We start from the raw sequence: 26,235 nt of genomic DNA on the forward strand, positions 1-26,235 counted from the left end.
TAGTTATTAAATTGGACTCAGCTCTGGTACCCCTAATTTGTGTACTGCTATACAGGCTCCCTCAAGATATGCCCCTTCCCCCCAAATGTTAGGTGAGCAGGTGGCCCATCTAATAATCAACCATGCTAAAATGTTGCTGATCGGCGATTTTAACTATTGGGCCAATGATGTGACAGGTGGGCCACGCTCTGCAGAATTGACCGATCTACTTAGTGGGTTGAACTTTACTCAACAAGTAAAATCCCCCCACACACATCAAAGGACACACACTTGAACAAATTTGGACATCAATCTTACAGTGTCCTCACTGACAGTGTCCCCTTGCACATGGCCTGATCACTTTCTAATAAAGTTTGTGATCAACAATACAACTACAGACAAACGCCCAGTTGAGGGCTCATGGCAAGGAATTGGAACTGCATTGACGTTAATGATTTTTGTAGCTCACTGGCGAACCCAGTTCCAAATAATCAGCTATTAGTTAACCTAAGCGAGGAAAACATCCCAGCTTGGTTAACAGCAGCAACGAACATGCCCGCTTCAGGACGATAAAAACAGCCAGTTGTCATAAGGCCCAGGAATGGTTCTCAGAAGATTTAAAGACTCAAAAACTAGCCCTGTGCCAAACTGAAAGGAAATGCAGACAGAACTACTCCCCTGATAAAAAAGAGATTTACTTAGCTCAACTTAAGGAATACAAAAAATCAGTTCAATATACTAAGGCCACTTATTTCTCTTCAAAGATCCAGAGCTCCACCAATAAATCGAAAGTCATATTCATAATTGTGAATGAGCTGTCCAATCCTGATAGAGTCACAATAAAACCCATCCCTTCCCAGGTGCTCTGCAACTCCTTGAACAACTTTTTGACCGACAAAGTCACTTCGATTATAGCCAGCATTCCTGCCAGACATGCCTATGAGGCATTACCAACGGCACTGAGAAACCCCTGCTCCCTTCCTCAATTCCTGGCAATCAGTAGAGAAGCTCTTCTGGAACTTTTGACCAATGTCAAATCCGGAACCCCTACTGATAGCTGTCCACCTTGTATTTTAAAAGAAGTGTTTACTGTACATCCTGAGCCTGCCCTATCTATTCTGATTGAGTCATTAACACAGGTCTGTGTCCTTAGAGCCTTCAAAAAAGCCATCATAGTTCCCCTTTTAAAAGAAATGGGGGCAGATCCCCTGATCCCAATTAACTACTACCCCATATACTTGCTTCCCTTCCTGGCCAAGGTATTGGAATCCCATGTGGCAAAGTGCCTCTGCTCATTCATTGAACAGTCTCATTACCTTGATCCCCATCAAGCAGGGTGGCGACCGTCTCATTCAAATGAGGCAGTAATCCTGACGGTGTTGGACAAACTACGGAAGGATGCCGATAAGGGCACCCATCAGGCTATGGTGCTATTGGACCTATCTGCTGCATTTGACATGGTAAACCACAGCATTTTAGTGGACCGTGTCAGGGACGCAGGAATCCAGGGTTCAGCTCTCAGCTAGATTACTTCCTTTCCTGGAGGACCGTTCCCAGTCTGTTTCCCTCTCCCACTTTACTGCGCCTAATATGAAGTCAATGTGCGGAGTCCCACAGGGATCTTCGCCATCCCCGCTCCTGTTAATCCTGTATTTACTCCCTCTGATCATGTACTTAAGAGAAAAAAATGTGAGCATATTCAATTATGGAGATGACCTGCAACTAATATTTACCATCAACAACACTTCCAATTCTTTGTCTGAATTCCAAGCCACAGGATGAACAACAACCACTTAAAGTTAAAGCCAGACAAAACCAAGCTGATCCTGATAGGAGTTGCTCGAAATCCTTAGAGCTCACACTTCTGGCCAGCTGTGCTGGGCTCTCCCCCAACCCATTACTCCTCAGCTAAGAGCCTACGGGTCACAGCTGCAGCATTTCCATGAAGTCCCAGATCAGCACAGTAGTCATGTTTCTTTCAGTTACGGAAGAAAAGGAAAATTAGCAGACTTCTTACTAGGAAAGCACTGGTGCAGGCAGTTCTAGCCCTGGTTATTTCTCATTTAGACTACGCTAACTCACTGTACTTCAGTCTGACACTATATCTAGTCATGAGACTGCAACTTGTGCAGAACCAGGCTGCAAGACTGATTTTTCATCAGCGAAGATGGCAACATGCTTCCCCTCTTATGAGGAAGTTACATTGGCTCCCCATATCACAATGCTGTGCCTTCACAATCGGGTGCCTCATTTTCAAATCCTTGCATAGCATCTGCCCAAAAATTGTCTCCAATATGATTCAGAGACACAAACCCACCCACAATATGCATTCAGCCCACATGAACCTTCTGGTCACACGTCCTACAAATCAGTGGCGGCTGGTGACATTTGAAAGTGGCGGGGCGTAAACCAATTGTGGTACCCGACTGCGGCGAACCAGCGTAGCAAGGAAGCTCAAACAACCTACATGGGGTTCTAGGGGTTCTCCCCTCGAGAAAATTTTGGAAAAAGAGTGGACAAATGGTGCATTTTAAAACACATTTAAGAAAGCAGGAAGGATAATAAAGCAATACAATTGAATTAATCTTCATTTGAGAAATTGCCAAATTTTATGACCTATAGAGGACAATATTTGCGTATGCTGATGTTATCATTTGCCCCTATTTACTTGTGAACACACTGATACACTTGTAACTGATTTGTGCAATATAAAAAACATTTGCTCATGCAATGCAAGCAAAAACACGCATAGGGAGCACGTAGGATTATGCCCAGAACCGGCGTCTTATGCACACACTATATCTGTGTTTGTGTATACATGCTATTAGACGTCAGCTAAAGGCCTACTCATTGAAAAACACAGGTAGTGGCCAAAACAGCAGTATTAAACACCCTGGACTGTAATATATTTAACACTAGTGCACAACCTATGGAACTCGCATAAAACTAACTGTGGGCAGCCCTGGCTTCAGCATAAACAATATGCAAGAACATGAAATACCCGTCTTGCGATGAAAGTGAAGATGACACGACCAGTACAGGCAAAAGCTACTACTCTCTCATCGCTTACCAACAGTAATGCTTAAAATAACAGATGACATCTTGTGAGTGAAGGGAGAAACAGAATCGAATGTGAGGAGACCAGGAGGCAGAATGCAAGACCTGCATTGATGACAGCTTTGTATGCGGGCGGAAGGTTGAAAAGAAATACATGCATATATTGTCAGACTGCCATTAAATAATACAGCTGCTCTGCACTGGTAACCCTGTATCTTTTCTGAGAAGCCAGTGTGGGTGTACACAAAACGGTAGGTACTACACAGCCTAACCTCCTCATACTACCAGATAAACATCCACATTGAGAGGGGTTGGGGAGTAAAGAAACATCACAGAACGAGAACAGCTTGGCACGTACCGCGAGGATAGCAGGGAAATGAGCTGGTCCTGCTTCTCGTCCCTCTAGCAACAACGCAATGTGTCACTGCCTCTCTAATTGTCCCCTGAGTCATTTGCCTATTGAACCGAAGCCTGAATATTTTGGGGGTGCTGCAACACCCCCAGCACCCCTTCTTCCAGCGCATATGAAGGTGCGAGGGTACAAAAAGCTGAAAAACTTCATATACAATTAATTACATACATAGAACAAACCCAGGCCAGAGCCCATCCAAAAATAACACCCCTTACGGAAGGGCGCCGTAGGGCACATTTAGGTGTAGATTGGTAGTTAGTTAAAACAAGAAGTCGGTAATTCCAAATTTACCTGACTGAACATTACCAAAATATGGAAAATGGACCAGTTTACTTGTAATTTGCTTATTATGAATGTCCATAATATCTGTGACCATGGGGGATGTTCTTGTACATTCTGCACCGCACCGTGTATCTCCTGAGTCTGTGGCGTTGGGCTCTATGAGCAGAGGGGTGGGTGTCATAAGCGATGGGGGATTTATGGCCCTCTGTGGGTCAGGGTAGCACACCCAGCGTAGAACTCGCAGGGACGTCCCCAGGGCAGCAAGACTCTCAACAAGGTTTGGGGAAAGAGGGGGGTGTCCTGTGGTGGACGGGTGTGTTAGGGGGTGTGTCTAGATGCGGTATCATGCTCGCGGTGGCAATGCTGCGGTGAGCAGATTCAGTTGTGTGCTGGTGCATTAGAGGCTATGTACAGGCCTCATCCACAGGAGAGTGGGACCGTGGGAGGATAGGGACAGGGAAGGAGGAGAAGGAGAGCCCCTCCCGTAGATGATGAGGGAAGGGGGACATGGTGGGCAAGTGGGATGGCGTATCCCAGATGCCATACTAGGCTCGTCACCCCATCAGTTACAGTTAATTTCTGCGAAGGGTGTGGGCAGGTAGGTCGCCGTCTGGGGTGCAAGGGCCGGGGGAGGGGTCCCACGATGTCCTGTCGGGTGCCAGGTGGGTGTAGGGGAGGGGGGAGGGAAGGGGTTTAGTGTGTCCGGGATCTCTGGAAGCAGATGTGCAAGCTGGGAAAGGTCAGGTCAGGTGCAGGGCCAGTGTTCTACCGAGGGGAAGCCCAGACCCCCATTGGCTCTGCGAGCTTGTAACTTGGACGAGGCTTTGCAGGGTTTTGAGGAGTCCCACACGAACTATCTGATCCCGGAGTCAATCTACTGGCGCAGGGTGGAGACTGGAGAGGGGTATCTGCACGGGTGGGCCGGGCATCCCAAGTGTGCAATTAAAGCGTGGGAGCGCCATGCCGATATCCTGCACGCTGCCCCACAAGGAAGGCCCCAGCACCTTCCACTTCTTAAAGTTGCACACTTACCTTACTGCCGTTGGTCAGCGCCGCATCTTCTTCTGGGTCCTTGGCGCGCCTTCACACTGGAGCGGAAACCGGAACCCCGTCCTCCGTCCTCAGCCAATCCTGGCGCTGGAGCAGCACCAGGATTGACACAGGGTTGCTTTCTGCCCACCTGCCCATTAGGACAGCGAGGTTGCGCTCTTCTAATGGGCATGCGCCAGCCAAGCAGGCACAAGTACGCATGTGTGGGGAAGGCTGAAAAATGTGCCTCCGTCCCCACTCATGTGCACCTGTGTGCTGCTGCCTGCCCCAGACAATGCCTTATGCCTGTCAGTCAACATGACACAGGACCGCCCACCCCCTTCAGACTCTGAAGGGGGTGGGCGGTCCTGCATCATGCTGACTGACAGGCATTGTCCCTCGGCGTTTTGAACTGAAGTAAACTGAGAGTTTACTTCAGTTCAGAGCAGCAGTAGTACGCCGAAGGAGCTGCGGGTGCGGGCGGGTGGGGGTGGCAACGCCCCAACGCCCCCAATAGACGGTCCGCCACTGCTACAAATTGAAGCGGCTAGGCTGCAGCAGATTTGTGGTGCTGGCCTCTCGCTTTTGGAACACCCTACCCCTTGATATCCGATCATGTGCAGACCTCCCGAGATTCAGGAGACTCCTTAAAACATGGCTATTTACTCAGGCATATGAATAACTCACCAAGACTCAGGATACTCCTATTTATTGTACCAAGAAACCAACTGGTGTACGTGCGCTCTACAAATACTTTTAACATAACATAACTGGTGTTTGACCGATGCCTGAAGTACAATAACCCAATTGAGGAATCATGACTTCTTTGCCTTGCCTCATTCCAAAAGTGATGAAGAGTCTTGTGCAAAGTTACAATGCTTTTTCCTACACAACTTCATGAAGTTTTCTAAAGCTTTGAAATTTTTGTGACGTTCACAAAGTTTTCACAATCTAAAAAACAAATTGCTCTAAAGTAGATTCGCGCGCAAAATCTCTAAAAAAACACAATTTACAGAACGGTACAGAAAAAACTTTTTGCAGTACATTTTTTCCAACAAGCTATTTTTGTATGCGAAACCTCTCCTGAAATAAAATTTGAGGAGAGCTGCAACGTATGTCAACTTTCTTGATATATTCTATCTTCATTGTACATATCATCCGAATATAAAAACTTAAAGGATTTTTCCTTTGAATACACTGCAACTTCTACAGAAAATAGCTATAGTTTACATGTTTGTGTTTTTAATGAACTTAGCTATTTTATGTAAGGGCATTGCTCCCATTGTAATAAACTATAAGATCTAAATAGTAAGGCGTGGTATAGGTAAAATCTCACCTTATTAAAATCTAAACTGAAGCCTGCTTGGCAGAATCCTTGGCCCTCAGGGTCTGGATTGGCTGGAAAGAGAACAAAACATGCATCCGTGAGGGATAAATTCGAAAGCACAGAAGCATAACAAAAACTGGTCCCTTTACTATCTGTTTACAAATAGAAATGGTTACTGGTGATATTATGCAGTACTTTGTACACTTGAGTTAGCTTCCTGTTTGATGAACGACATTATTTCTTATTTCGCTCAGAACTGTCTCGCTTCTTTGAGAGTTACTATTACATTAACATTAGGATGTTTGAAAATGAGGAACGCATTTAAAGAGATGAATTATTTACTTCGTGTTAAGTGAACAGAAATGTAAACTGAAAGATTTGTATCAATAATGTAAAGCATGTTCCAGTACATACACTTTGCATTTTAAATTACTATATGTTGCAGCATGTTTTAATATGAATGCATTTTAAAAGCTAACCTCAAATTGAGGACTCATTTGCACATTGTCTCACACACACAGTAAAGAAAAAATGAAAATTTTAGGGGCTTGCTACTATTGATGTGTATATTTCATCTTTACTATTTTTATTGTTCAGACAGTACATCATTCAATCAAATCCCCTTGATTTCTGGGAATGCCATCGCGACTTAACGCACATTAAAAAAAATGATTTCCTTGATGTCAACTTTAGTAAACCTTTTTCTCTGTTCCACAAACAAAACGGAATGAAATATCCCTTGCGCTAATACAGGATTATACTAACAAAACAACGGCACCAGTATGGGGATTTAGAAATTGGAGAAAACAAAGCCTTGTTAAAGGAAATAGGTCTGGTGTTGGCTACCTTCCTATTGGCTTCGTCAATTCTTGTCATTGTTTTTGTAAAACTTTATTTTTGAGGAGCTGCTGGGCTCTTGCAAATATAAAACAAAATAAACATTGGCTTAGAGCAAAAATATGTTGTCAGCCTCAGAAAGCCCACTTTGCCTGCCCTGTGCCTAGTGCTGAAGGGAACTATTCTGTGGGTGGATGTGCACAATGTGAAAGAGCATAATGCTGTCACTCTCAGTAAACTTAACTATTAGCTGATGTGGGCTGACTTATTGCTCCATGCTGTATGTTGTGGTCGGAGGCAGACAAATATGAATGCACAATAAAAGACCAAGGGATGTAGCGGACTGGCTGAAAGTCCCTGTAAGTAAGTATATTATATATAATCTTAGTAAAATCATAAAGCCTTGGCTGATGTCAGACCTAACTAAATAAAGATTCCAGAGGTGCTAATTATGCTTCAATAGGTCTAGGTCTTCGTGACAGGATCCAGTGTTCCAGAATGCCTCTCTATGCCAGCACATCCTCAACTTAACGAAGCCTACTTGGGACTGTACAAGAAAAGAGAACATACCAGCCCAGGGTGTTTACCACAAGTGGTCGTAAGTGGAGTTTTCGCTAGTTTTAAGGACCCTGCCAACTGAGCGAAATGATTCCAACCTTTCACTAAGTAAACTGTTTCAGTACCATAATAAGTGTTAGTAACAGGAATGTCAGTGGCGGAACAGGTAAGAGCGGAGGGGTGGTGGGGTGGGGGGTAAAGTCGACAGATGACGAGATAAGTAAAATTAAATAAAACCACATACCTTGCGCTCGCCACATCGCCGAATCGGTGAGAGCAAGGTGAGTGGTTTTATTTTTTTATTTATTTAATTTTACTCATCCCATTGTCTGTCGACTTCCCCAAACCCCGACACCGCCCGCCCACCCGCTCACCACTCCTACCTGTGCCAGCAGCCACTGAGGAATGGCACTTGTGATAAATTAGTTTGTTTGTCCGACATATGGTCTAAATACAAAGGTTTTTACCACATCAGTACAGAACTAACCCTTCACTGCCTAGTTCTTCATAGTACATCATTGTTTTCTAGCACAGTGAACTGATAGCATCTATCACGCTGTCACACAAAAACGGCTGGCCCTCCAAGCACATATATGGCCTGAAATGTTTTATTAACTTTGAAAGAATAATACCACATTATTTGACCACCTGAATCTTTACTTCGCTTACACCTTGTTCATTACCTACTAACTACTATCAGATTGTAGTCTGATGAATGTTCGCTGAGCAAACCCACCGAAGCAAATAAATCAGGGATTAGATTCAAATTCATACATTCAGAAGAGCAGCTGACAAGACAGACTGCAGAACCTATGCTGAAACCTGGTACTACCAGAAAGAGGCAGCCAGTGTACGATATGCTTACAGAAGAGCTTCAGTCTACAAGAAGTTGTATTGTTTACTTCTACCTTAATATTCCAGATAACAAAGACAATACTAAATAAGGCCCATCATTCCGCAGATACGAAAACACAAGGAAACATACACTGGCCTTCCGAAAATGACGGAATCTTAACAAAAGGATGAGGCTAAGGGCATTGAAAGATGATAGACTTCTTATGTCTAGTCTTTCATGACGCATTAATAAGTAGCCATAGGTACTTATAGGCTACACTTGAGTGCTATCTGAAACCTTAATGGTGTTTCACCATGGGGTCGGCCTACCTAACTGCTGACCTTTCTCTGGCAATTGGTATGTTTACAATACCTCTATCTATCCGCCCTCCCTCCCACCCACCCAAACCACCAACCCAAACCACCCATCAACCCATCCATCCATTCATCCATCCATCCAGAAGATCTATCTATATCTTATAAATGATTCTTTTCTGTATGCTGTAAAAACTCTATTCCAGAGTATAAGTATTTTACCTAAAAATAATGGGGTAGATATTTGCACCGGCACACATCAGTAGCCCCATTAGAAGACATGGTGAAGAGACATGATATCAATATGCTGCTCTGACACAATAAAGGAAATTACCTGAGCAAGCCTGCTGCTACATTTGCACCACAACTGGTTAAGCGTTTGTTAATCCTCTTCAACTTCACGAAACATTCTCTACAAGTTAATGAAACGTTTCTTACCACTTTAAGGTTTTTACGACACACCTTCAATTCATGTTTCTGACTGTTATTACAGGTGTGCAAAATAGTTGCTTTTTCAAGTCTCGCCAATGTCAGCGTGCAAAGAAGGGTTCAAAACATGTCAGTGACATGAATCTGAAAGCCTTCATTTGTTAAGTCTTTAACAGCATCATTTGCTGTTCTATTTCACTGATGCCAGTATCAGTTGCACAATGCACATCATAAGCAAGATCAAGACCCCAAGAATCAATCGTGCCTGCTGAGGAGAATGACACCATGAAGAATAGAAACTGACTTCAGAGCAAGTGTCCTGGTGCTGGTCTGATCTCTCCTTGAGGGCTGCAAGGTTTCCTAGACACCTGCATTGGCCCTCTGAAGTGTGTGTTCTTCTTGCAGTGGTATGCCTCATTAAAGCTCTCTGGACATTTTACAGGATAACACCTACCCTGTGAGAATATTACTGCCCCCCTCTGCCCACCTGTTCCGCCTTCAAGACCAGCCGAACCATCTATGGTACTCTCAAAGGCAACACCTCGTAGTACCTCAAGGCTAATGTCAAGACATTCGAAGGAGGAGACATACCGCAGCAAAATAGTCAAGCAGAAATTCAGAAGAAGCAGAGAGGAAAGATCCTTGGCCTGCTCCTAGAAAAGATCTGTACCAAGCCTTATCCTGCTATGCTTGTTGGGTGTGGAGCTCCATCCTACTCGAAATACCAGGAGTGGCCCGTGAATGTAAGAGCGGTGGGGCCAGGTGGGGGGGCTCGACAGACGACGAAGAGGGAAAATTCATTATTTATTCAATTTCCCCTCGTCGTCTGTCGAGTCCCCCCCACCTGGCCCCACCGCTCTTACCTGCATGGGCCATTCCCAGGAGCGGCCCATGCAGGTAAGAGCGGTGGGGCTGGGTTTGGGGGGAACTCGACAGATGATGACAATTTTCCATCGTCGTCGTCTGCCAAGCCCCCCCCCCCCCCCCCCCCCACCACCCGGCCCACAGCTCTTACCTGCACATGCCACTCCTGCGAAATACACCAAGTACCCTCCATCTTCTGCCTCAGAAATGGGCTCAAACCCTTTCTCTTGACCCAAAACTTTGCAGTGTAACCATCCAGTTACAGAGTGCATCAGAAAAGGGCATCCGCCGCTGCAACCGAGTCCTCCCCCTCCCCCCCACTGACACCCCCAAACCCCCCGCTACCCCCCTGTTCAGCCACCAATTAACAAAGTAGGTGTCTCCTCAGACCCTGATACCTGGAGAGTGGTGTAAAAAGCAAGTGTGGTTGCCTGAGAAGAGGGATCGCTTTGTGTAGGGATTCCAGAGCAGCGGCACGGAGGTGTAGCGCAAGACAGGAATGTACTATAGCACTCCATGGGAGCCGTAGCAGCTGCAAAATAGGTCAATAACAGCATCTGATTTTGAACAACCTATTGATAGTTAGAGTCACTGGAAATGGGCTAACATAGGATGATGATGATGGTGTGCATGAAATAGCTGTAGAACAGTGTTATTGTATTCCATATTTCATACACCATCTAAGATCCTTTTATTATGAGTACATCACTACAAATATAAATTTCATCTCAACATGCACCAAGAAACTTACTGTTGCGACAAGGCGAGTATTCGGCATAAGCACTGAAATTCTGAATTGCAACGTAGCATGTCCCAACAGGGTCTTTTTCCTGAGTAGCCTTCAGAGTCCTCCAGTGATACAATGGAGCACAAGCCTGTGGAAAGAGAAATAACATTGTAAGTCCATCCTGTGCTAAATGTATGGGCTGGTTCCATTAATCAGCATGTCACCCGGCTAGCAGACCGGGGCCTGTCAGTGACCTGGTCTGCCTCACTCCTGACACTCCTGGGAGAAAGGCAATAAAACGTGTGCATGCCTTTTCCCCATCCCTTTGTACCCGCCAGAATACTGCACTGTATGTCTCTATCTGGGCCTGTACATGGAGGACTTTAGACAGCACGGGTGGAGAAAATCCAAACACAAACATCCTTGAGTGATCTAAGGGTTCCAGTTCACCAGGTCGGGGCGCTGCAGTGTCAATCCTTTGTGGGGTCAAACCCATTTGTATTGGGAAGGGAGCTGGGGCATATGGTGGGCAGCAGCGAGTGTCCGAAGTCCTGGGGCTGAGCAGGCTTCATGAATGGGGCGGAAGGCGTCATGGCCTGAACATTCCAGTTCTCGTGAAAGAATTCTAGGATTTTCAACAAAATAACTATGGCACCATGCATTTCAAGAATCAAGTTATCTGCGTCATTCTACGTCACCCGTCTGAAAGGCAGCTTGAGGCATTTCTTGGCTATTGACATTTAAACAAAAATGAAGCCACCAGAAATAACTTTGTTCGTTGGTGCCCTGTTTATACAATTATTTTTTTCTTTGGCAGACGGATTACAACTCTCCTTATTTTATGGCACGGTTCACAAAAGAACATTAAAAATTAGAAATCAGCTCAATAAAGATTTTTTCCTACGATTTGCATAGATTGATTTTAAGGGTGTTCACAGGGCCGGACTGGGAACCAGAACCGGCCCTGGCAAAGTGCTCGGCCGGCCCCCCCCCCCCCATACCCCTCCCCCCCCTCCTCAGGGAGGAGGGGAAGGTGTGACCGCGCTCTGTGCCAGGGCCGGTTTTCGGCCGTTTTTGTTACTGGGCCGTTTTTGCAGCATAACGGCCCTGTAACAAAAACGGCCCCCAGGGGGCCAAAACCGGCCCCCAACCATGCGGCCCACCGGGGGATTGCCCGGTGCCCTCAACGGCCAGTCCGAGAATCCCCAGAAGCATGCGTGCAAATCGACTCATTCCATACATTTTACTGCTCGTTTCACTTCTTCCATATGCGGGGCAGACACTCATCATAAACAGAAATTTGCGTCAGCAAATTAAACTTACATTTATTTTTTATTGGCTAAGACAATGTTGTGTCTCCAGGAGATTTCCATCCTGCATGCCCCAATGACACAATGAGGTTTTGGGGAACGTGTTCCGCATCATTTGCATAACTTCTCTTTTTTGAGTGCAAATGAAAGTGTGGACATTAAGTGAGGGAAAATATTGCAAAGGTATGAGATTATCCACAAAATGATGATTTTCTACTTGGATACTCCCTTGTCTAAGTGTGTCCTTTAACCCTTCCCTAGAACCACCATTGTTCCACCCCATTAAACTCATGACTCCAAAATAATGCCACGTGCCTGCAGATGTTTCCAAAATTTTCAAAGTTGGGAGTTCTGTCAGTTGGCATGAATGTCTGCAGATCTTGAATCCCTCAATCATTTACTACAATTTCCAATAACAGATGGGATTTTAATTAAACTTAGATGCCCGATATGTTTGTGAATCTGGCCCATGAGACCTATTCAGATGAAAATTGAATAATTCCATAAAACACCTCAATTAAAGCTTTCCCGGGAGAGGATTGAAAACATAATTTTGTCTACAAGGTAAGTAACATCTTTTAAAGCTATAATCCTGTTCATGGAAGCATGACAAGTCTGGCCTTGTATACCCCATTTGATTCATGGAATCTAAATTAGATTATGCGATGTTTGGTATGCTATGTTTGTTATGTTATGAACATTTGGATTGCACCGTTACCATTTATATGGTCCCATAATGCTTTTAGAATCTGGGTGCCATTTACAATTCTGAGGTTCTCATTGATCACTGTCAAAGATGTTCTTTGCAAATCGAAAATAAAAACATACAAATGCTGCACCAACACCTTTGCGTCCCTCAAGTGCAACACAAAGCCAAAAGCCCATCCACAGGCCATCTGGTACACAGAGGAACTCAATCAACCAGAGCGCAAACGGCAGCAGCGGGCCGTGCAGGTAAGAGCGGTGAGGCGTGAGACCCAGTGAGGGGGAGGGGGGTTTTGACAGACGATGAGGGAAAATGAAAATAATAATTAATTTTCCCTCGTCATCTGTCGAAATTGTCCCCACCCAGCCCCAGCACTCCACAACTCTTATCTGCACAGACCGCGGGAAAGAAATGGACAACGACTCAAGACACTGCAGAAATATAAATTTTCTAATCAGTCCTAAGATGCTACCACCAGCAGATACAGAACACCAAGTGCACAGCTCTTACAGATCGCATTGATGCCAGCATTAACAGCTGCAATAAAATCTTTGCTATTATAAAGATTTCACCACGCCTCCTGCCATCTTCAGCAACATCACCCCCTCACAAGACCTTTACAAAAAAAGCTCTCAGAATTCTTGTGTAACAAAATGACCTCCACATACAGCAACTTTGACCCCCATATTGGATCCCTTACTGTTACCGTTGCAACTTAACTTCCGATCATGAAGAATGAAAGGAACCTTCACTCATGGCTTGTCTATACCACTAGCGAAATCAGTGCTACAATTAAGACCAGCAGCTCAATTTTACCCTTGCCCCCACAATACCTTCACCAAAGAACTCCTACAGTGAAGCGCTAACACCCATCCTCAATGCCTCCATTGACTCAGCCACATTTCCAGACACCTGTAACTTTGCCACCGTCATGCTCCTGCTCAAGAAATCATTCATTGACCACGCTTTTCAACTACAGACCCATCTCCCTCCTATGACACCCGGCAAATGTCTCAGAGAAACTAATCAACTAATGCCTCAATAGCCAGCTCTCAACCGCCAGCTCCTCAATGCCCTTCTTTCTGGATTTAGGTCCAACCACAGTACAGAAACAGTCATCAAAACTGCCACAGACTACATTTATTATTTATTTATATGCAAAGTTTTATATAGCGCTGGCTAGACCCGGAGGTATCAGAGCGCTTTACATGAGGATCAGCGAGTTACAGTTTACATAATTACATGGCCAAGTATAGACATAGAAGAAAAACATGAGATTACACACTAATATGAGTTATTAGCACATACACACGTCTTAAGGGGAGTGAAAGGTAGAGGGGGAATGATAAAAATGTAAATGTAAATGTAAATTGATACACTACTCACCCGCAAGGGTCTCAAGGCGCTTGTACGAATACTGCTGTGGAACCCATCCTGGCTTTCCCTGTGAGGCGTCCACTCCTGGGTACCCCCAAGGTGGAGGCCAGGCGTTGTGGGGGCCGTTGTGGAGATTAAGCAAGCTATTGCCCAGAGTTGCAGAGTGGGACTCCATGATTGTAATAGGCACCGAGGCGAGAATGATCAGGTCTGTGGAATTTTGAGCCCAAGACCCGCCGAGGCGGGGAACTGAACCCTGGTCCCGGGCTAGACCTCTACATCAGGGTCTGCCGCTCTAACCATTGAGCCACACTTCTCCATGCAGAGGTAAGGAATGCAGGTGGAAGACACAACAGGGAGATGAGGGAAACAATGTCTGATGTCTGCTGGGTAGGTGACGGCTGAGGGGTGCACCAGAGCAGAACTCCTCTATAGCTGCAGAGGACAGCTCCACCGGGCATCGGCCAAAGTTGCCCGGCCACCGCTGTAAGTGCAGACAGTTACGGTTTCCGCCTAAGGAGTATCGTCAAAGTTCAATCAGTGATGTCCGCCTCATCCTCCTGCTCACCCCCAGGTCAAGAATGTATGATCCTTGACAGAAAAGACATGGCAGCCCTCATTCTCCTGTACCCCTCTGCAGCATTTGACAAGGTCTCACACCCCATCTTTATCAGTTGCCTGCATGAGATAGGATTCCAAGGACCTGGTTTGCACTGGATCTGCTCCTTCTTAACGGATAGAACACAAGCTGTCAGCATGGCACCTTACTTCCCTGAAGCCCATAACTCATCTGCAGAGTCCTTTAAGGTTTGTTGCTCAGCCCCACTCTCTTCAACACATACATGTTCTCTCTGATCAATGTCATCTGTATACACATCAACATCCTCTCCTATCCAGATGACACACAACTCATACTCTCCCTCTCGGACAAGGTCCCCAACATAAGAAACAAGTTCCCTGCCTGCATGATCGAAGTTGCTAACTGGTTGAAAGCCAACTGTCTCAAGCTGAACATGGACAAGACAGAGTAGTAATCTTCAGCAAGAACACCACACCATGGGACTCCAACTGGTGACCAGCCAAACTCGGACCCACAGGCAGAACCCACACCAGTGACTTCGGAATAATCATTGATAGCAAACTGAAAATTACTGCACAAGTCAACACCATCACTGTATCCGGCTTCCACACCCTGACAATGTTGAGGGTTCAAATTACTCCCAAGGAAAACTGTGACTCACACATTAATCACAAGCAAGTTGGACTATGGGAATACCTTGTCTGCTGGGACCACCAACCAACTCCCTAGAAGACTATAGACCATCCATAACTCGGTCCATTCAAACTCCTCCCACACACATTCATGGCACTCCACAACTCAGGCCCCACCTACCTGAACAGCCACACCTCCTTCTACCAACCATCAGGCACCTCTGCTCTGCAGAACTCCTACCCACCAACATGAGATGCATACACAGAATCAGATCAGGAGGACAAGTGTTCTCTCATCACTCCTAAAGCATGGAACAACCTCCCTTTCTACGTCAGACCCTCCTCCTCTCTTCTTGAAATCCACAAGAAGCTGGAGACCTGGCTTTTCAATTTACCACCCTACCTTAGGTAGGGCTAGGCACACCCACTTGTGCAGCATCAGGATACCCTCGTGGGTGATAGTGCACTTTACAAATATGCATAACATAACATCATAATATGTGGTGATAACCCATTGCCTTAGAAGGCAATTACTCTAGTAGAATACACTTGCCTTCAATTGAGCTCGAAATAGAAGAGAGGTTGTGTTGAACATTATTGGACTCCATATGATAGGATACTAACTTCTCTTTCCAAACACAAAGTTGTGTTTCCTCATTTGTCAGTGCTCTGAACTTACTAATTAAAATTTAAAGGGCTTTACAAAGCTCCTCAATAAATATATTCATATACATCAATGACCACTTAACTATGGAGACCATATGCTTAAAAACCAAAACCCAGACTGACTGTATACATAAAAGTAGGACTACACAATTACAGTGATTGAATAGGGCTACGCTAATAATCATTGATATAGGACTGTACTAACATGCAGTTTCACAGACACTGCTCCATAGAATTCACTTTTCATCCGGTCAACACTATATCCTGTTCATAAATAACAAATATTGGTGTTTTCATTGTAATCACACACTAAAAATAATTAACACAAACATCATAGTCAGTTTGAAAGTCATATTTTGACAAAGACATACAACAATGATTTGCTGAGAGAAGAAAGTTTTAGGGTTATGAACAAGGAGAATGGGGAAATGCTGACCAGTGGTACAATATGCTGCACACCACATGTTCGTTTGTCCATAAATGTGGAGGAGCACAATTTTTACTCCATCCCTTACACATCATAAATTCACAGTTTGTATTTATATTTGACATTATATCTAGTGTATGCCTTAATACTATTAAAGTGTGTGAACATTTGAACTCAATAATGAAATGTGATCACTGAGAAACTGATGCTTCATAAACATGTGCACCAATGTTCAGTTTAAACATGAAGATGTATTCTCTATTCATGTTGCATTTATATTTTAAGTCAAGAGTTGCATATATTCTGAAACTCATATTTAAAAGAGTAACCATGTATGCTTTTCCTCACTTATCATTTGTTCTTGATTTATACGTGCCCAAGTATAACCATGATTTTGAAGTGCATGTTTAAAAATTTAGCTAAAGTTAGCTTGACTTAAGGCCTTGTGATTTTGAAATATGCTTTGCTCGGTTAGAGTGTTCTTTTTTTGCACGTGCGTTCCCAAGGTTTCATTCGCTAGAGAAAAGGAGTATTGTTGTCTGTGTTTAGTTTCTTGATAGTAAGGTCTGAGAAGAAAACGTTTCTCAAGACCCATGAAGCCCTAATGAGCAGATGAAGCCTCATATTCATTGCTTATCAGAAACGAGAGAAGTTCAAAGTTGATGAAACTGTCCAAGTTCGGTGGGATGGGTAAGTGTGGTAATGTTGCAAATGCACAACATGAGGATGGAGATGTTTGTTTCCTGAGGGGTAGGAAGAGATACAATTCTTGCTGAAGTTTCTGTTCATTTAATTAGCGGTCACACTGTTAGAAGTTAGAGCAGATTACCTTAGGCTTTGAGTAGTACAGACCTCTCTGCTTCTTTTAAACGTGCAAGTGTGAAGCTTCATGCTATGCACTTATTCCAATTCTCAAAAACTTCTACAGGAGTCTTGTTCCTATGCTGACACCTTCCTGCATTTCTGAATTTCTATGAACCATCCTTATTCTAAACTTAGGATCCTAATTGGATGGCTCTAGAACATACTCATGTTTGGGAGAGAGAATTAGAATGTCTTTAAGGAGCACCTATTTCTAATTCTCAGTTTCAGTATTGCTGTGGCTGTGATTAATTTGTACCTTATTCTATTGAGACTGAACCGATTGTGATTTTTCCCCTTGCCAGCTGTAAACTTGCATCTTTTTCAGATTTTACTGAAAAGCCTATACATTGGATTGATTAGTAATTGGAAATAAAAGTTCTTAACTTCGCTTATTGATTACTAATCCTTACTGCAGGGCCAAATGGGCTGCACGAAAGTTGAACTGATTTATTACTGTTAACTCGCTTTCTGTCTCAGTCAACTTAAAAAGATCCATCAGATGAGAGATTGTAATTCATGCTCAGTTGCGCTCTCAAATGTGACACTTGCTTTTCAACCAGCAAAACTCATCTCTGCAAAGAGGTCACAATAGTTTGATAGGGTTGGACGCGCCATGTGCATGACAAGCTGGACTTCTACCACTTCTCTCGAGTGGTAGGTGAGAAAAGTCAGCAGTGGTGCAGGCTGAGGGACACGCTTCTTCCGTCTCATGCAAGAAGATCCGATGGAGATAAAAGCATGTAGAGCATCCTAATTCTAGTGCTCATGCCCACATGAAGTTTCTCAGAAATGGGGCATGCATTCAATTTTGGTAAAAGTATCAGAACGCTGCAACAAAAGTAAACAAATCTAGCAGGTTTATTTACATGCCCCTTGTGACACTGGTGCACCACTTCTAACATGGGAAAAAGTGACGTACCGAGGGCGCAAGGGGCTTGTAAATAAGCCCCTAGGTCTGTCTGGGGAAATCTGTGTCATCTGGTCACACTCCACCCAGGCCGAAAAGTGGAGCACCCCAAACCACAGCACTGTTGAAACATAAAAGTTCTACAAAAGAGTTCACTACAAGATTGTGCGAATCTCAGGGGAAGGATGAACAGAATTTTTTTTACCTTGTGTGAACTGCAGAAACACCTATGAGTAGGAACATTAGAAAATGGGGGTTCACATTTTGGAAGTTTGTCGCGTGCTGTGAAATTCTTAAGATCTCCGAGAACCTTAAACAATAGAAATTTAAAAAGTAACTGAAGAGTTCTGACTGAGGCGAAGCTTCACAAACTATAGAATCCGTCCATTGGGAAAATGGATGCAAACAATACACTGAAATATACAGAGCTGATCTCTTTCTCACTGCCTGCCTCTTAAATCACATCCATGATCCATAGTGCGTCCATCTGCAAGGTGCCCAATGAGAAGACGCATGCGAGCTGCACATGCAGATGCTGCATCCCACCCCCTCACTGTTCAGTGGATCAAGTTTTGATCTCTTTTTTTAGCTCTAATTTGAAGCATCTCTCCCTTGATGCGGTCCTCTCTCCCTAAGCCAAGGGGTGAATCGTGACACTGATACTCCCGCAAGCCGTACTTTGGGGGGAAAGGAAACATACATGTGGTTGGCGGAAACCACAACCGCGCATCACGGACTTTGAGGGATAGCCTGTAATCCTCACGCAGGAAATATTTGTCTTGGGTTACAGGCTCCACGTTAGCCCTTTGATGGGCCACTTAAAATTTTTTTTTTTTCTTTCGGGAGACACAGATGTTCAAAGTCTCAGGGGAGCCAGCAATTCCACGGGCTTCCCCTTGAATCAAATGTCTTCACTTTTGGTCGCTAATTCTCAGCAGCTGATGGATGGTGTGGTAGGGGTTAGACACTAACATGAACTCTGACGCATAAAAGCAAAACAAGCGCCTGTGGAGCATCAACGTGGTGCTCGGTTACGTAAAGGATACATTATATTTTAAAATGTAAAGCATTTACTCATTATCCACATTTCGTTTCATTTGCAAGAAAGCAGAAATGTGCGTGCACTATTATAAAGCACAGATAACTTCATCATTAGGACGATCTAAGTATTTCCTGTATGTGTCATGACAAACTACAGAGTGGAATGATGAAGTGGACATAAGTATGTTTGGCTGAAACTCATTTGTAAATATGTTTGCATTGTTCTTTACTCAAAATACCCAGAATAAACCACGAGCTTTGTGCCCCTCCTAAAAATGAATGGGCTGCTCACGTCACTGGTGAAGTTGAATTTTGCAAGCCACCACCTTCAAATAGAGTAATTTTTGGTTATGGAAGAAATAATATGGCACCCTTTGCAGTTTTAGTCTTTGGTGTCAATTTAGTATTTTCCCACGATCTCATAACTGTCCCAAAAATAATCCACTCTTCACTGCAGGCATGGCCACTTTCGTATTGGTGCTCTGCCTAAGAAGCCGGACACCATATTTGAGAACATGAGATGGAGATGTCTTGTCTGACATGTGGGGTAGTGGGCCCGGGGCCCTTGCAAGTTATGGAACATTGCTAATAAATATAATAAGCCCACAAAAGGTGATAGGAGGATGCTTGCAAGAAGTTTAACAACTAGCAATCGCTCGGGGTAGCATTCCAACCATTGGTCTTTCGCCATGCCCAGTTTAGCTCTGATTGAGGCTCTTTATTGGGGCGTAGCTTGGTTTCAGTGGCACAGTAAACAGGGGACCCACGTCTATGCATACTCTTGGCCACTTACGGCATTACATCAAACAGATTAGATCCAGCCATATGCAAATCAGTCATGCCCCTGCTCTGACCCTGTCTGTAACCGGTCTTGGATTGCTTATATTCTGGTACAGTGAGGACCTGGCCCAGTGGTGCAGGCCGGATTGTCACATTGGAGCAGTGTCAAGTCTGATTTGCATATGACTGAGTCAAATCTCAGGCGGCATGGTGTGCAAAAGAACAACAGGTCAGAATGCTACCCTAGTGCATGCCAATGGTGCGACTTGTTGTAAGCATCATGCCATCACCTTTGTGTTTGATGTTGCAAACATTTTCAGCATGTTTTTATACCTCATTGACATGGATGCACGGATGTATGATGCATTAATGCTTTCTGTTGCATCACATGCCTTTACCACGCAGGGGTTACAGTGTGAATGCCTTTACAACGCATAACTTTTACCACTCATTTTTCTACCACAAATATGCCTTTACCACGCATGCCTGTACAACAAATTTCGTTGTAAAGGCATGCTTAATAAAGGCTTAAGTGTTGTAAAGGGTTTCCCTGGCCCTTGCCCTTTGCTTCCAAATTGGTCCCTGGTGCCCACTCTCCCACACTGGCCCCCAGCTCTTTTTCAAAATACCCGAGCCCTGCCCTGAGCCCTAAAACTAGACCCCAGCACGACCACCCAAGCCCTTGTTAAAAATACCTGACCCCTGCCCTGACCCCTAGAACTAAACCCCAGTATGACCCCACCCCCACGCCAGCGCTTGACAAAATTACCCGTCCCGTCCCTGAGCCCTAACACTAGACCCCCAGACGACCCCCCATGACAGCCAGTCCTTGTTAAAAATACCTGTCCACTGGCCTGAATCGTAAAACTGGACCCCTGAGTGACCATCCCGTCCCCCTGGCCTCTAATCCTTTTTTCACCCCCTCCCTTCCCCAGACCCAATCCCCCTTTCTTCACCATGATGACGAGGCAGCTCAGGAACGGTACAGGCTATAAAGAGGAAGCGGAAGGGTATCTCCATTTTCTCTAATGACACAGATAGTCATTACCACATAGGTGCCTTTACCACCACGCATATGCCCTTACCACCAGTACCAGGTATATACCATTAACATTCATACCTTTACAATGTTAATTAGTTGTAAAGGCGTATGCATTGTAAAAAATGTGTGGTTAAGGTTCTGTATGACACATGCGTGGTAGAGGCTCTGCGCGGTAACAGCTGTGTTGTAATGGCTGTTTCCCGGGATGAACCTCACATACGCCAATGTCTTAAAATCCTGGTACAATAAAAAATGGGTTGAGCTGGGAAAAGTCGGCAACTTTGAACTGCGCCTACTTTGGTTTTTCCACAGCCAGTTTGTTCAAATGGCCCAACATTTTGGGATTCCAAATTCAGCTGCAAGTGCCATTTTCTTCTACAGGAAGTTAACATTTAGTGCAGAGAAATAAACAATTGCAGATAAAATGCTGCTGGTGATTAAGGAAGCCATATGTGAATGGTAATGTTGTCTAGCAAGAACAAGCAATACCACTACAAGGAAAGTAGCAATAGCAATTTGCAATTTCTGAACTCAACCAAGAGTGTTAAAAGTTTTACAGCATGCCAGTTCTTGCAGTCACTGTTCTTCACCGAGTACCTTTTGTTTATACATTTTTGGCCTAGTTCTGGCATTCAAAACGCATGCCTTCACACACTGGTCTGATCCAATGATATATATCTCTCATTTTTGGATACCTTTCAGCACCATAATAGAAAATGATAATCAATTCCCAAATTTTAACCTACAATTAGATGGTCCAGCTCAAAGTGGACATTGGGTTTATGAATAATACCTAATGTGCTTCCTAATGATAACACACCTTACCTGGTTAGATAGCACTCAGTGCTTCACCCCTAAACAGTATCCTAACAATACTCTCCATTTGTCTTGAGTCTTTCTGTGTAAGTGTGGCATGCTTTCATAGCAAAGATCTTGAAAATTAATAAATATGATGTTGTCTATACGAGACATCCAGCCCTCTTATGCAAACGAAGAGACTGTGCATTGTTAAATGCATCTGCAGATCTTGTATATTCTGACTTAGCATGAGTAAAAGTGAAACTACCTAAAATATAGGGCTGGATGCATCAAAGGGTTTTGCCCATTCTGTGTCTATGGGAAAATATGTTCATGCATAGGGCCCATAGGCCAGTAATTGGTCAGCCATAGTGAGGCACCAACATTTCACTGGAACAAAACAATATTCGCTACATAGCCATTATGTCTAGTGAATGACATGTAATGACTCAACCGCAGTCCTTAGTGCTCAATGGGTTTTTGGCTTGCAGTTAAAGACTTGAAAATACAGGTCCCAGTCAAAGAAAACCACCACTTTATAGGTTCTTTTGTTATGGACTTGGTGGTCAATCCTGTTGCTATATGGATGAGACCTCCAAGTGCAATGCAAATACATCTTGGGTTTCAAACCTCATTATAGACAGTACAAAATTGAATAGGATTTTAGACTCGAGAATATGCCATCCGAGGAAGGGAAATATACCTGAAGAATAGTCATGGGACTCAGTTTTTCACCTACGTATGACACAACTTGTATGATTACTTTACCAAAACAACCCCTACAAACTTCTCTTATGAGGTGCCTATAGGCAGGAATTACTGCCAGAATGGTCCCTTCTAGTCTGAGCATCTACCACAGAGTGCACTTTAAGGGACCATCCATGTTCCAATATCTGTACGCCGATGACACCCAGCTGATCCTCTCCCTCACCAAGGACCCCTACACCGCCAAAACCAACCTCCACGAAGGAATGAAGGCAGTCGCCGACTGGTCAAAAAACTGCCAACTGAAGCTGAACTCAGACAAAACGGAGGTATTCATCCTCGGATCGACCCCCTTAGCGTGGGATGACTAATGGTTGCCGACCGCACTAGGAACAGCGGCAACATCCACAGACCACGAACGCAACCTAGGGGTCATCCTCGACTCCACCCTCTCCATGACGAAACAGGTCAAAGCCGTCTCTTCGTCCTGCTTCAACACCCTCTGCAGGCTCCTGCAGGATCTACAAGTGGATCCCCAGAAGGACGGTCACCTAGGCCCTCGTCAGCAGCATACTGGACTACGGAAACGCCCTCTACGCAGGAGCCTCGGACAAACTCCTGAAACGGCTACAACGCACCCACGCGGCTGATCCATGACATCCCTCACCGCAGCCACATCACACCCCACCTGAGAGACCTGCAATGGCTCTCCGTCAACAAGAGGATAACCTTCAAGCTCCTCACCCACGCACACAAAGCACTCCACAACACCGGACCAACGTACCTCAACAGCCGACTCAGCTTCTACACCTCCACCCGCCAGCTCCGCTCCACCTACCATGCCCTCGCCACTGTCCCCCGCATCCACAGAGTGACCGCCGGCAGCAGATCATTTTCCCACCTCGCCGCCAAGACATGGAACACACTCCCCATCCACCTACGTCAGACCCAAGACTTACTGACTTTCAGAAGACTCCTCAAGACCTGGCTCTTCGAACAGTAGCAGCACCCCCCACCCGTTAGCGCCTTGAGACCCTCATGGTTAAGTAGTGGGCTTTACAAATGATTGAATATCTCCTTACTGATGATCATACATTTCACCTGGACATTTATGAAGATATCGCATGTCATTTAATCCTTACATTTTGGGGCTTACAAGTGCCATATGGAATCCAGAACTATATTGCTGCATGGTCAAGTTACCCGAAGCTCTAGCTAGGACCCTGCTGCGATTTGTAGTTTCCTGGACTTTAAATTCCAGACATTTTTGTGTGGGTTCAAGGGGAGCAGTTGTCTTCACCTTTTTCCAATAAACTTGTGTTCCTGTCTGCGGATTGTGTTTATTCTGTCAGTTACTTGTTCCAGTGAATTTCTAGTTCAGGTTCTTCCTAAGACCATTGGAAGGCAATAGACAGTTTTGCCTTGCTCACCTGATTCTCATTTATGTGGTGGGGCTTTGGATGGCGCTATTAATCCTTCAGTTGCCCACACATGTATTAGATGGATTGGAATTACTTTGACACAATAGACCAAAAAACCTGAAACTGTGCACTTAAATTTATATTCAGCTGATTTTGAAAAGATCAGAAGGATGATGCTCATCTATAGCTAATGATGTATCCAATATGCAGTACAAGATCTAAAAGTCAAATATGGTCTAATAGTCTTTGCATTTTACAACGTGTATAAGATCCTTGAGTCAACTGCAGTATGAAAAATACTGTATGTTGTGGAGTTGTAAGCTGAATATTTAGCAACAGTGAATTTGTATTTTTCGCCAATCTGTACTAGTTTACCTGAATTGTTTGCAAGGATACATGAGTGAATATGCAATGAATTTGTGAAATAATTCATTCATTTCATTGCCTTGCAAACACTATCAATGCAAAAGCCATACAGTGAACCCTGATGAGGAACTTCCTTATAAAGTATAATCACTAATCTAAAATTCAAATTTCAAGATCCTTAAGGAAGAAAATAGGGTTTTTCTTTATGTGCGGTTAATTCTTTTAGTCTGACCCTAGACCCAGAGCTTCTCTCTACTGATGACCAAAATGTTTCTCTGTCATTCCAGTGGGTGAGATTAAGTCCAGCATTCTATCCATCGCCTTATTTGTTTGTTGCATTTAGTATCCTAAAAGAGATGATTATTCCCCGAGTTGGGTCACTTTATCACTGTGTCATAGGTCTCAAGCTACACTGACGAGGCCCAGATCAACTGAAATGGTCTGGTGTTGCTTGTGTTTCATTCTCGCTGTATCCTCTCCTTGAAACTTGGGATGGACAGTTCCCATGGGGACCAGGGTCACTAAGGATTTACATAAGTGGAGTCTCTGTCTAAAGTGTCATGGTGCACAAAAACTATGGACTGGAATGTGGCCACAGGCAATCATAATTCAAGCATTCCATCCATTACCTTGTGGGTTTTTTGCATTGAATTCCCTAAGTGCAATGGGTATGCCCAGACACGGGTCCAGTGCTGTCTATGCCACAGGACTCAAGCTGCAGCCTACCTCTTGAGATACCAAATAGACCAAAACCAGTCTGAGGTTATGTGAGGAGTTGGGTGTATTATATTATATGGCTGTGGGGCCTAATTGTGGAATGCAATCACAAAAACTGTTTCCAGTCTGGCTTGTTTGAATCACCTTTCTCTCAACCCGGGGTAGCTGTGCTTCGTGCAGCAAGGCTTGACAAAGGAACTTAGTGTAAAGCATTTAACAGTACCAAACAATGAAATAAGAAAGTCACACAACAAGAAGACAGACCTTGATCATCAAAATCTACCCAAGGGCTCTGTAGATACAGATTTTTGAAGAGATAAATGCTTTTAAATGCAACCACAAATGAGCATTGCTCAACAGAAGGTTTGTAAACTTTTGAAAAGTTTGAAAGACTTAGTTCGACAACTCCAGCCCGGCTTGGGCGATGAAATCCAACAGGATGGAGGTCTGGGGGCCAGAGAGAATACTTTAGACAGTTACCTGGCCACCAGAGTGTTTTTAAGGCAAGTTCCAAACTTTACAGGGGGACTAACATACACTATAATGGAGCGGTCCTGATGCTGAGGATACAGGCGAAAAGATGCTTGAAGATACTCTGCTTAAGGTGCTGGCGACGGGGGTGTTTTTTTGGTGAGTGATCGGTCCAAGAGTGATATGGGCTGAGTCTGGTCACAGAGAATAGTTTCGCCTGAAGTCCTCTTTGTTGCAGTAACTGGCCAGCTTATGCTGGGCTGCAGGACTCCTTTCAGCCCAGTTAGGGTGAAAGTTCTTTAATGGGGATTAGTGTCCCTCTGTGTCAATGAATCCGGACTTTGATGGCACTCCCAGGTACAGCAGTCGCGGGTGCAAATTTTGGCCATCAAGGACTGGTCACTTTGTACATCCAGCATCAGGTAGCGGAAAAACCTCTGGGGTGCCTACCAAATTGCCAGTTTGGGCTTCTACAGCTCTTGTGTCCTTGGAACTGATTCCAGGGGATCTGCCAACTGATCCTTGCAGTCCCTCTTTGACTTGATTCTGAGAATCAACTTTTCCCAGGGTCAGAAGCTGTAGGCACAGTCCAAATTTCACTAGCCCAAAGTGCAGCAGGTGCAGTCCTTCCGACAGTGCAGCCTCTCCTCGTAAAGCTTCAAAGGCAGCAGGGCAGTCCATTTTCAGTCCTTTCTTCAAATCCATTATGTACTAAGGTCCAGAGTAACAGGGGTACCCATTTTATACCAGGAAAGTGTCGCAGGGGGACAATGGG

The 26,235-nt window shown here is 44.5% G+C and overlaps 1 protein-coding gene across 1 annotated transcript in view; it reads right to left on the reverse strand.

Moving 5' to 3' along the window:
- ITGA8 (integrin subunit alpha 8) overlaps nt 1–26,235 on the reverse strand; it is a 721,129-nt gene that overhangs the window by 523,812 nt on the left and 171,082 nt on the right. The window contains exons 4-5 of the mRNA XM_086941818.1: nt 10,675–10,798; nt 6,096–6,157 (exon numbers count right to left, since the gene is read on the reverse strand). Of these exons, the coding sequence (XP_086797944.1) occupies nt 6,096–6,157; nt 10,675–10,798 (186 nt within the window). The remainder of the gene's footprint in view (nt 1–6,095; nt 6,158–10,674; nt 10,799–26,235) is intronic.

This window comes from Lissotriton vulgaris, chromosome 10 (genome assembly GCF_964263255.1).
Source record: "Lissotriton vulgaris chromosome 10, aLisVul1.2, whole genome shotgun sequence".
Lineage (NCBI taxonomy): Eukaryota > Metazoa > Chordata > Amphibia > Caudata > Salamandridae > Lissotriton > Lissotriton vulgaris.